The sequence below is a fragment of the Leucopleurus acutus genome (assembly GCF_964270905.1).
Source record: "Leucopleurus acutus genome assembly, chromosome: 13".
In the NCBI taxonomy this organism is placed as follows: domain Eukaryota; kingdom Metazoa; phylum Chordata; class Mammalia; order Artiodactyla; family Delphinidae; genus Leucopleurus; species Leucopleurus acutus.
Genome location: NC_139155.1, coordinates 43,569,506 through 43,581,674, shown reverse-complemented (window position 1 = coordinate 43,581,674; position 12,169 = coordinate 43,569,506). Strand labels below are relative to the sequence as shown.

At 35.2% G+C, this 12,169-nt stretch overlaps 1 protein-coding gene and 1 long non-coding RNA gene across 2 annotated transcripts in view; one reads left to right on the top strand and one right to left on the bottom strand.

Annotated features, from left to right (window-relative positions):
• Positions 1 to 12,169, bottom strand: part of LOC309970932 — a 371,169-nt gene that overhangs the window by 9,224 nt on the left and 349,776 nt on the right. The gene's annotated exons all lie outside the window — the stretch shown is intronic.
• RNF138 (ring finger protein 138) overlaps positions 1 to 12,169 on the top strand; it is a 43,418-nt gene that overhangs the window by 20,355 nt on the left and 10,894 nt on the right. The window contains exon 3 of the mRNA XM_082853687.1: positions 851 to 966. Within this exon, the coding sequence (XP_082709813.1) occupies positions 851 to 966 (116 nt within the window). The remainder of the gene's footprint in view (positions 1 to 850; positions 967 to 12,169) is intronic.

Below are 12,169 nucleotides of genomic sequence, written 5' to 3'. Positions count from 1 at the left end.
AGTAGTTAAAGAAATAAAAAGATGCCCAGTGCTATGAGGCAACCTCTTAATACTTTTAATATTATTTTTTGTCTATTAGTGGTATTTTTTTTTCAGGTGTAAAATTATTTGTTAATTTTTATGGTGAGTTTACAGACAGTTGGACTCATCTCCATTATCTCTGAATCTAATGGAGAGAAACTTACTGCTTATTTTCAGCTCCTACTTAAGAATTAAATCATTTACTTAAAAAAAAAAACAAAGACCTCTTGTTTAAATGGAATATTTTGTTATCTATTTCTGCCTTGTTTTTTTCCTTCTTGTTGGCAATATCTCAAGTCTTATGAGTTCCTTTTTATATTAAAAGTCATATTACATTAAACATTTTTAAATGTTTTATTATGGTAAAATATATAATGTAAAACGTACCTTTTTTTTAGTTTTATTTTTTTTATAAGTGAAAGATTGTGGTAAACTTTTTTTATACAATATATGTCCATTTGGTAAGAAAACATGATATGTATATACATACACACAATCTGTATGAAGCATCAAATGAACAATTAGAGTGCAGTATCATGAATGGTAAGGTAGAAAACGTACCATTTTTAAGTGTACAATACAGTGGTATTAAGTACATTCATAACATTGTACAGCAATCACCACTATCTATTTCCAGAATTTTTTGATCATCCCAAACAGAAACTCTGTACCTGTTAAATTGTAACTTGCCGTTCCCCCACCCCCACCCCGACCCCTCTAGTAACCTGTATTCTACTTTATCTCTGAATTCTGTTCTACCTCATATAAATGGAATCATGTTATATTTGTTCTTTTGAAAGTCACATTACATTTAATCAATAATTTACAGATTAAATTCTATCGCATGAGACATCATTACAAATCTTGTAAGAAGTACCAAGATGAATATGGTGTTTCTTCTGTCATTCCCAACTTTCAGATCTCTCAAGATTCAGTAGGGAACAGGTAAGCAATATTTATTCTTATAGTTTTTATTTTTATAGTTAAAATGGAAACTTTGCAGAGACTGTATAAAGTGTTTTTGTGTATGTGTGGGTGTTTGTGTTTTTAAAGTAAATTGCCTTTGTCCTCATAAGTTTGTTTGATGCATGTAAAATGACATCTGGGAGATTGACTTTATGCTAGACTTAAGCTTATGTTATGTAAAAATCATTCTAAGAAACTTTACATGTCTGAATAAAAAGTAGATCTGTGAATTGAATGTTTTCTTTTGCAACTGAAATTACTTGAAAGCTAGAGAAAATCCCTTTCAGTAATGTACTTGCAAACTAGAATCCTTTTACTCTCTAAGAATAGAATTGTTTGAAATTTTTATTTTGATAAAATGTCATGTAAAAGTGAGATTTGGTACGATTAAATTTGTAGTTCTATTTTAGTCTCAATTCTTTTAAAGCTAGGTTTTGGCTTGATTTGTATCTTATTGTCTCAGGTTTATGTACATTAAACATTTTTATGAAATGTATTTTATGAATAAGAATGGCCAGAATGCACATGTGTGGTTTAAAAAATAGTGACAAAACAAATACCTAAGCCGGGTCAAAAATTATAACATTTTTCAGGACCTTATTTTTTTAAAAATAAGTTTATTTTATTTACTTATTTATTTTTGGCTGTGTTCGTTGCTGCACGCGGGCTTTCTCTAGTTGCTGTGAGTGGGGGCTGCTCTTTGTTGCAGTGCGTAGGCTTCTCATTGTGGTGGCTCCTTTCATTGTGGAGCACAGGCTCTAGGCACGTGGGCTTCAGTAGTTGCGGCACGCGGGCTCAGTAGTTGTGGCTCACAGGCTCTAGAGCACAGGCTCAGTAGTTGTGGTGCATGGACTTAGTTGCTCTGTGGCCTATGGAATCTTCCCAGACCAGGGATCGAACCCATGTCCCCTGCATCGTCAGGCGGATTCTCAACTACTGTGCCACCAGGGAAGCTCCTTTCAGGACCTTAGAATCTCCTTGTGAGCCCATGCCAATTTGAACCCCATACTTCCAGAGGTAACCACTATCCTCTTTTTTGGATTGTTCATTCTTTTGCTTTTCTTTATAGTATTACCACCGACGCATGTATCTCTAAACAATGAAGTGCTTAATTTTTAAAAACTCAGTAGCAAGCACACACCATTCTGTAAAGAAAGGCAGTATTGGCAGCATTATAGAAGGGCTCCCAGGAGGCGATATCTTAAGCAGAGTCTTTAAGATTTTATTTTAGTAGCATTTCATTTCACATGTTGCTAATTTTCAGTAATTTAACCACTCTTAGAAGCACTTATACTGTAGTAAGGCTTCTTCTCAACTCCTTAGTTGAAACTGTTCAGGTAAAGGTCTTTAGTAATTTTCTTATTTCCTGCTCTTTTAGGTTCTCGTTTTACTTGACTCAGTGTCTTTGGATGAAATTGGTCACTCTTATTTTGTGATTTTTAAAAAAATCCCCTTCGGTTCATCCTTTTTGGTTTTTTTATTTCTGTACTTCTGCTGTATTGAAATTACTCAACAATTTGTTATTAACCCAGTAGATTATTCTTAAGTGCAGGGATGGTGTTTGTCTTGTTCAACAATGTGTCTCTAGTTCTTAGCAAAGTTCCTAGTATATATGGTGTGCACAGTCACTGCTTGTTAAATGACTCAGTTTTCTTCTCATGAGACATGCCTTCTTCCCTCTTACCCCCCAGATCTAATTGGTCATAGGTACTGTTGATTTCTAATAGCAGTATTCCTCATCTGTGCTTTTCTTCTGCCCCTATTGTCACTTCCGTAGCTCAAGTCCCCATCATCTCTCACTTGAACTGTTGTAGTATTCTTTTAGTTGGTGGTCCTCCTTTAATCTGTCCTGTATACGATTGCCAAAGTGATATTTCAGAAGTGCAACTCTGACCTCTTTCTCCTTGTCCTTGTACCTACGCTTCTGTACCTTGTCAGTGACTTCCTGTGGCCCCATAGCTGTGTTTCTCCTCCTGGGTTCCACGGGCCAGTAAGGGCTCTGTGAACTGCTTAAACTGCCAATTTTTTGTGTGTACTATGTGTGCATTTTTCTGGAGAGAGAATGTCAAGATTCTCAAGGGGTTCCATGATCTAATTCAACAACTAGCTTAATAAGACAAAATCCCTATTCTAAAGCCCTTTCTGATCTGGCACTTACCTTTCCGTTTAGCCTTTGTCTTTCTTGGCTACCCATATTGCATAATATGCCTTAGCCATGTTGAATTATTCCCACTGTATCCTGGCCATCCTTGAGAAGCAATATAACTTAGTCATTAAACATGAAGACTTGGAGCCAGACTGCTGGGTACGAGGCTCTGTCATTTACTAATTGTATGACTTTGGCAAGAAACTGTACCTCAGTTTTCTCATCTGTTTAAAAAGGTAGTGGTGATACTATTAAACACCTCATTGGTGGGAGTCAATAAGTAGGTTAATAGAAGTAAAACATATTGAATAGCACCTTACTTGCTGAATGTTTGGGGGTTTTTGTTTGCTTTGTTGGTTTTGTTTTTTTTTTTTTCCTGCTGTGCAGCGCATCTTGCGGAATCTTAGTTGCCTGACCACGGACTGAACCCGTGCCCTCGGCAGTGAAAGCACAGAGTCCTAACCGCTGGACTGCCAGGGAATTTCCTAAATGTTAGTTTTTAATTATCATCATCATCACCATCACTCCCTCACCTCCATACTTTCCCCACCATTCTAACCCACACTTTGCCAGCCAGTGGACTTTTTCTTCTCTTTGAAGACTTAGACCAAGTGTTAGATACTCTGAAGTCTTTCCTGTTTACTTGTCTGTTTTTTTTATCTAGTAGAATGGGCTTCCTAGTCTTATTCATGTTTATATCCTATGCAAAATTCTAGTTGCAATGGAAAAATTCAGTTTGTATATGAATTTCTAGTAAGGAAATTGTTGAAGGAAGGAAAAGATTTTTTAAAAAATGGTAGGAAATATAAGAAGCCAGAATGTATAGTCAGGGTCCTGGGAGGAAACAGATAATTATATTCAAATTAGATAATTTGAGGGGAATTTAGTGAAGGACTGTTCTTTAATTTTTTATTTTTGTGTGTGAAGGGACTATTTGTAAGGAGTAGAGTGTTGGGTGCACTATGTAAGCAGGGTATAGGAAGTCACAAGGAATAGTCATGTACTCTGGATCTACTGAAAGCAGGGGAGGGGAGAAAGTAGACACCAGAATTGGAGAAAGAAAGCTATGTGGAGAGGGCAGTTGGAGAGGGATGCAACCAGTCAAGGCAGTTTTGCTGGGAAGGAGTCTGGAAAATAGGTATCCTAACCTTCCTCTTGTTCTTCCTCCAAATCTCCTGCTGGGCTGAACCCATTTGGGAAGCAGAGAAGGGAACCTGTTAATGCAGGTTAGTTTCTCAGTACAAAGAGCATGGTGAAAAATGGAGGAGAGAAGATCTAGAGGGGCAAAAAATATACCCAGCACATAGGATTTCAGTTATTAGCTGAACATATTGTAATACTCTGTACACTGTGCTTCACAGCTTCCAAGTAGTACAAAGAGGAAAACATCCACTATGTTATTAATAGTGTCTATGATATCGTAGACATTCACAGAAAGATAGACAAGATGAAAAGGCAGAGGGCTATGTACCAGATGAAGGAACAAGATAAAACCCCAGAAAAACAACTAAATGAAGTGGAGATAAGCAACCTTCCAGAAAAAGAATTCAGAATAATGAGAGTGAAGATGATCCAGGACCTCGGATAAACAATGGAGGCAAAGATCGAGAAGATGAAAGAAATGTTTAACAAAGATCTAGAAGAATTAAAGAACAAACAGAGATGAACAGTACAATAACTGAAATGAAAAATACACTAGAAGGAATCAACAGCAGAATAACTGAGGCAGAAGAACAGGTAAGTGACCTGGAGGACAGAATGGTGGAATTCACTGCTGCAGAACAGAATAAAGAAAAAAGAATGAAAAGAAATGAAGACAGCCTAAGAGACCTCTGGGACAACATTATACGCAACAACATTCGCATTATAGGGGTCCCAGAGGGAGAAGAGAGAGAGAAAGGACCTGAGAAAATGTTTGAAGAGATTATAGTCAAAAACTTCCCTAACATGGGAAAGGAAATAGCCACCCAAGACCAGGAAGCGCAGAGAGTCCTATACAGGATAAACCCAAGAAGAAACATGCCAAGACACATAGTAATCAAATTGGCAAAAATTAAAGACAAAGAAAAATTATTGAAAGCAGTAAGGGAAAAATGACAAATAACGTACAAGGGAACTCCCATAAGGTTAACAGCTGATTTCTCAGCAGAAACTGTACAAGCCAGAAGGGAGTGGCATGATATACTTAAAGTGATGAAAGGGAAGAACCTACAACCAAGAGTACTCTACCCAGCAAGGATCTCATTCGGATTCGATGGAGAAATCAAAAGCTCTACAGACAAGCAAAAGCTAAGAGAATTCAGCACCACCAAACCAGCTCTACAACAAATGCTAAAGGAACTTCTGTAAGTGGGAAACACAAGAGAAGAAAAGGACATACAAAAACAAACCCAAAGCAATTAAGAAAAATGGTAATAGGAACATACATATCAATAATTACCTTAAACGTGAATGGATTAAATGCTCCAACCAAAAGACACAGGCTTGCTGAATGGATACAAAAACAAGACCCATATATATGCTGTCTTCAGGAGACCCACTTCAGACCTAGGGACACATACAGACTGAGAGTGAGGGGATGGAAAAAGATATTCCATGCAAAGGGAAATCAAAAGAAAGCTGGAGTAGCAATACTCATATCAGATAAAATAGACTTTAAAATAAAGAATGTTACAAGAGACAAGGAAGGACACTACATAATGATCAAGGGATCAATCCAAGAAGAAGGTATAACAATTATATATGCACCCAACATAGGAGCACCTCGATACATAAGGGAACTGCTAACAGCTCTAAAAGAGGAAATCGACAGTAAGACAATAATAGTGGGGGACTTTAACACCTCACTTTCACCAATGGACAGATCATCCAAACAGAAAATTAATAAGGAAACACAAGCTTTAAAGGACACAATGGACCAGATAGATTTAATTGATATTTATAGGACATTCCATACAAAAATAGCAGATTACACTTCTCAAGTGCTCACGGAACATTCTGCAGGATAGATCACATCTTGGGTCACAAATCAAGCCTCAGTAAATTTAAGAAGATTGAAATCATATCAAGCATCTTTTCCGACAACAATGCCATGAGATTAGAAATCAATTACAGGGAAAAAACGTAAAAAACACAAACACATGGAGGCTAAACAATACGTTACTAAATAACCAAGTGATCACTAAAGAAATGAAAGAGGAAATCAAAAAATACCTAGAGACAAATGACAGTCAAAAGACGATGATCCAAAACCTATGGAATGCAGCAAAAGCAGTTCTAAGAGGGTAGTTTATAGCTATACAAGCCTACCTCAAGAAACAAGAAAAATCTCAAATAATCTAACCTTACACCTAAAGGAACTAGAGAAAGAAGAACAAACAAAACCCAAAGTTAGCAGAAGGAAAGAAATCATAAAGATCAGATCAGAAATGAATGAAATAGAAACAAAACAGTAGCAAAGATCAATAAAACTAAAAGCTGGTTCTTTGAGAAGATAAACAAAATTGATAAGCCATTAGCCAGACTCATCAAGAAAAAGAGGGAGAGGACTCAATAAAATTAGAAATGAAAAAGGAGAAGTTACAACAGACATCGCAGAAATACAAAGCATCCTATGAGACTACTACAAGCAACTCTATGCCAATAAAATGGACAACCTGGAAGAAATGGACAAATTCTTTGAGAGGTATAACCTTCCAAGACTGAACCAGAATGAAATAGAAAATATGAACAGACCAATCACAAGTAACGAAATTGAAACTGTGATTAAAAATCTTCCAACAAACAAAAGTTCAGGACCAGATGGCTTCACAGGTGAATTCTATCAAACATTTAGAGAAGAGCTAACACGCATCCTTCTCATGCTCTTCCAAAAAATTACAGAGGAAGGAACACTCCCAAACTCATTGTATGAGACCACCATCACCCTGATACCAAAACCAGACAAAGATACTACAAAGAAAATTACAGACCGACCTCACTGATATCACAGAAACTGAGACACAGAGGTAGAGAACAAATGTATCGACACCAAGGGCTGAAAGCGGCAGGGGGGTGGGGGTGGGGGTGTGATGAATTGGGTGATTGGGATTGATACGTGTACACTGATGTGTATAAAATGGATGACTAATAAGAACCTGCTGTATAAAAAATAAATAAAAAATAAAGGTTTCATAAAAAAAATAAGTCTATGATATTGTAAACCAAATAGTTCTTAATGAGAAAGACAGCTTTTCCTGATAATAAAAGAGATTATACTGAAGTGCTTTGCCCATAGGTCCTCAAAAGAAGAAACTAACATAGTTTAAAAATTATTCAAAATAAACCCTTAGATCATTTAATCAATTCAGCATACATTTATTGTACCTTCTGAACTACTGGGCACACTACATGTTATTGAATATGCAGGGATGGATAAAACAGACATAATTTGCCTTTCCATCTGTGTAAGCAGTATAACTTCCAGTCGAGTCATCCAAAATAAACCAACACACGTTTCAGTCAGATCAGTCAGGGTAAAACTATTTACCATAAAGTAATAAATGTTGGTGAATGTTTAACAAAATTATTGCATTCGTATGGGGTAGTTTCTTATAATAATTATGTAGCAGTGCTAGTTATTTTACTAACACCATTTCTAGTTCATAACATAAAATTCTGTTTTTAACATGTAGGACTGTATCTTTCTGTTTTCTTTAGCTACTAGAAAGGAGAGAGGGAGGATGCATGTAATCATTAGATACCAGCACACATTTCTATTTTATCTTCCTTGGAAATTATTTGGTCTGTTTGCAGGTTTTTCCAACTAATCTTAACTCTTTGTAAACATTAATAACTGGATGTCAGTAAACCTATAACAGTTTAGTCCAAATACAACACTTCACAAAGACTGAAAGAATGAAATTTGCAAATGGTTTTATGTTTATAACAGATTTCTCTCCAAGGTGTTGAACGTTTTCAGTAGCTAAGTAACTATTAAGGAATCTGGTACAAGTATGAGATAAAATTTCCTTTTCCTTATTTATAGGCATTCATGGTATATTCTGGATAATAATTCTTTATTACATGCAATACAAATATATTTACATTTTTTCCAAAGAATTAAAAAAATTTTTTTTGCTGTTTTCTGAAACGTGTAAGCATAGAACTGGAGATTTTTCTTCGCCTTTTAAAGACTGGAAATGAGGTACTCTAGTATTTTGAAAACTGCCTTAGGTAATGCCACAATTTAACTTAGCATAAAATGGCATAGTCATGCATAGGTTTTTTGGGTTTTTTTCTCACCCCTCTTTTTATCCTGATAAGAATATTTTACATGAGGTCTACTCTCTTAACAGATTTTTAAGTGTACAGTATAGTATTGTTATATACAGTATAGGCACAGTGTTGTACAGCAGATCTCTAGAACTTACCTTGCATAACTGAAATTTGTACATGTTGATTAGAAACTCTCATATCCCCGTCCTGTAGCTCCTGTTAGCCACCATTCTATTCTTGGCTTCTTTGAGTTTGAGTATTTTAGATACCTCATATAAGTGGAATCATGCATGTGACTGGCTTGTTTAACTTAGCATAATGGCCTCAAGGTTTATTTATGTTGTCACAGTTGCAGAACTTTCTTTTCTTTTAAAATTGAATAATATTCCGTTGCATGTATACGCCGCATTTTCTTTATCCATTCATATCTTTTTTTCTTTATCCATTCACAAGATTGTTTCTATATCTTGGCTATTGTGAATAGAACTGCAGTGAACTTGGGAGTGCTGTTTCTTCAAGATTCTGATTCCAGTTCTTTTTGATAAATACCCTGAAGTGGGATTGCTGGATCATATGGTAGTTCTACTTTTTATTTTTTTGAGGAACTTCACTGTAACTGTTTTCCATAGCAGCTGCACCATTTTGCATTCTCACCAACAGTGTACAAAGGTTCCAGTTTCTCCACATCCTCACCAACACTTGTTGTCTTTTGTTTTTTTGATAATAGCTATCATAACAGCTATGAGGTGATATTTCATTGTGGTTTTGATTTGTATTTCCCTTATGATTAGTGGCATTGAGAATCTTCATATACGTGTTGGCCATTTGTATGTCATCTTTGGAGAAATCTCTATTCGTATTTTTAGCCCATTCTGTAATTGGGTCATTAGTTTCTTTGCTGTTGAGTTGTAGGAGTTCCTTATGTATTTTGGAGATTAACCCTCTGTCAGATACGTGGTTTCGAGATACTTTCTCCCATTACATATGTTGCCTTTCACTCTGTTGTTTCCTTTGCTATGCAGAAGCTTTTTAGTTTAATGCAGTCCCACTTGTCTGTTTTGGCTTTCATTGCCTGATTGCAAATATTTTTGATCAGTCTTTGGCTAGTCTTATTGTGTCTTTTGACATACGTTAAGTATTATATTTATACTTTTATATATATTATATTTATTTTCTTTATGTTTTTTGCTTTTTGTGTCATGCTTGAGAAATCCTTTCCCACATCATAAAGTTATAGAAGATATTTTCTTCTTTAACATTTTAAAGCTGTGCTTTTCACATTTATTTTGGATGTATAACATGAGGTAGGAAAAATTTTCCCCAAGTGATAACCATTTGTCCCAGTACCATTCATTGAGGAGTCCATTCTTTCCCCACTGATTTATAATGCCATTTTGGTCCTACACATCTCTATTCTGTTCTGTTGCTTCGTTTATTCCTCTAATACCATGCTATCTTAATTACTGTGGCTTTAACAATAGGTCTTAATATCATGTAGGGAAAGTTCTCCCTCTTGTTTTACCTAGAAAATTGTTTCTGTTATTCTTGGTCCTTTGCTATTCCATATGAATTTTAGGATCAGACTTGAGTTTTCTAAAAATTCCTGTAGAGATTTTGATCGGAAGCATTATAAAGGTTGAATTTATTGAAATCATAGATTAATTTGGAGAGAATTGACATCATATGATACTCATTTTTCCCACCCAATTTCCCAGCTGTTTATCTCTTCCATTAAAAAAAAAAATTCAGTAAAAGAAGTCCATTTAGAGCACACATAAATATGTTCTAGTATATCTTTTCCTGGTAAAACCTTACAGTTTTTTTTTTGTTTTTTTTTTCGGTACGTGGGCCTCACACTGTTGTGGCCTCTCCCGTTGCGGAGCACAGGCTCCGGACGTGCAGGCCCAGCGGCCATGGTTCACGGGCCCAGCTGCTCCGCGGCATGTGGGATCTTTCCGGACCGGGGCACGAACCCGTGTCCCCTGCATCTGCAGGCAGACTCTCAACCACTGCACCACCAGGGAAGCCCCTAAAACCTTACAGTTTTTGTTGCTGTACAAATGGATCTTTTTTCCTGTTTTATAATCTAAGTGGTTATTACTAGTGAGTAGGAATATTAAGGATTTTTATGTTAATCTTTCATTTAGCAGCTTTGCTGATTTATTAGTTCTAATAGTTCTAAATAATTTACCTGTAGATTCTTTTGGATTTATTATGTAGAAAATTATTTGGTTTGTCAATGCAGTTTTTGTCTCTTACTGCTTCATTTTGTACTTGATTTATTGCATTAACTAGGGCCTCTATCCAGTATTAAATAGAAGGCACCTGTTTTTCCTTGATTTTAGTGGGAATGCATCTAAAATTTTATTATTATGGATGGTGTTCACTACAGTTTTTTTAACATATTCTTTATCTGTTCTATGATGCTATCATCCTGAATTTAAGATTTCTCCATTGAATGGTTCTTACTCAAATCAGAATCTTGTATGCAGTTAAAAAAATGTATACATCTGACTTCATTCCCAGATACTCTGCTATCTAGAGTTTAGGGATTTGTACTTTTAAAAGCATTGTGGGTGATGAGAGGTTTTTTTGTTTTTGTTTCCATTCTGGAGGTTGAATTTTAGTGAATGGTTTCTACATAAGATGAAATAAATGATCATATGTTTTTTAAATTGATAGTATGGTTGTCAGTAATAGATTTTCTATTGTTGAACTCATTCATACATTTCTAGAATAAATGAGTAGGTTCCCAGTAATAGCCCTGGGCATGATACAGGATGATCAGGAAGGACTAGAATGATGATAACAATAATAATGGAAAATAGAGAATTGTAAAAGTAGGTGGAAAGGAGAAAACATTTAAAAAGGGCATTAACTTTGATATTAAAATGCTTTAAATCAGGAGTTTTGTGATTGCATACCCCACCAGTGAAAAAAATTGAGCATGTACTCTGAGTATGTGTGTGTTTATTTTAAAACTATGCATGTGTTTTATAGTACTGATACTTTACGCATAACACATGCAAAATTTAAGTGAGATAAAGATGAAAAAGTTACTTTAAAAATAAGTTTGCTTTATTTAATGGTATAAAATATTTTCATTCTTAAAGTTTTATTACTGTTTTTATTGAAAACAATGTGGTTGACTATGATTTCTAAAATTTCTTAAAATCTTGGTTTAATACAGTGACAGTAATTTAAAGATTTCGATTAAATTCACTTTACTTTGATACTTGGTCTGATGACTATCATGGCTGAAAAGATACCTACAACACACAATACAGATCCAAATGGAAGAGTATGTCATAGGTTGAGATTCCTATATTTTTCAGTCCCATTTGGTAAATATTGAAAGGGCTTTTGTTGAAATTTTCCATAGTCTCTGATTATGTTATAGTTGTTCTTACAAACGAATTGGAAGTTTTTATATTTTATTAGGGCATGTTCAAAACCCAATGATTATCTTTATTTGGAAGATTTAAAAACAGTTTAGAAAAATCTGTTACCAAGTTTAAATGTATAGATATGAGATTTTTAAAAAATAGGTGACATACTGTTTTTGGTAAAGTCATAACATCCCTTTAACACATGCACTCTCCGTAGTTTGAATTTATTTTGAAAAGCAGTTTTTAGTCTCCACATTGTTAGAATACCACCTTTACCTGCAGAGACAGATTAATAACTGCTAAAAAGATGCAAAATAGTGGTTTAATAGTCTCCTATTTGGGCAGGGAAGCTTTCTTGCAGAGAATGTGTGTGGAGACACAACAGTATTTT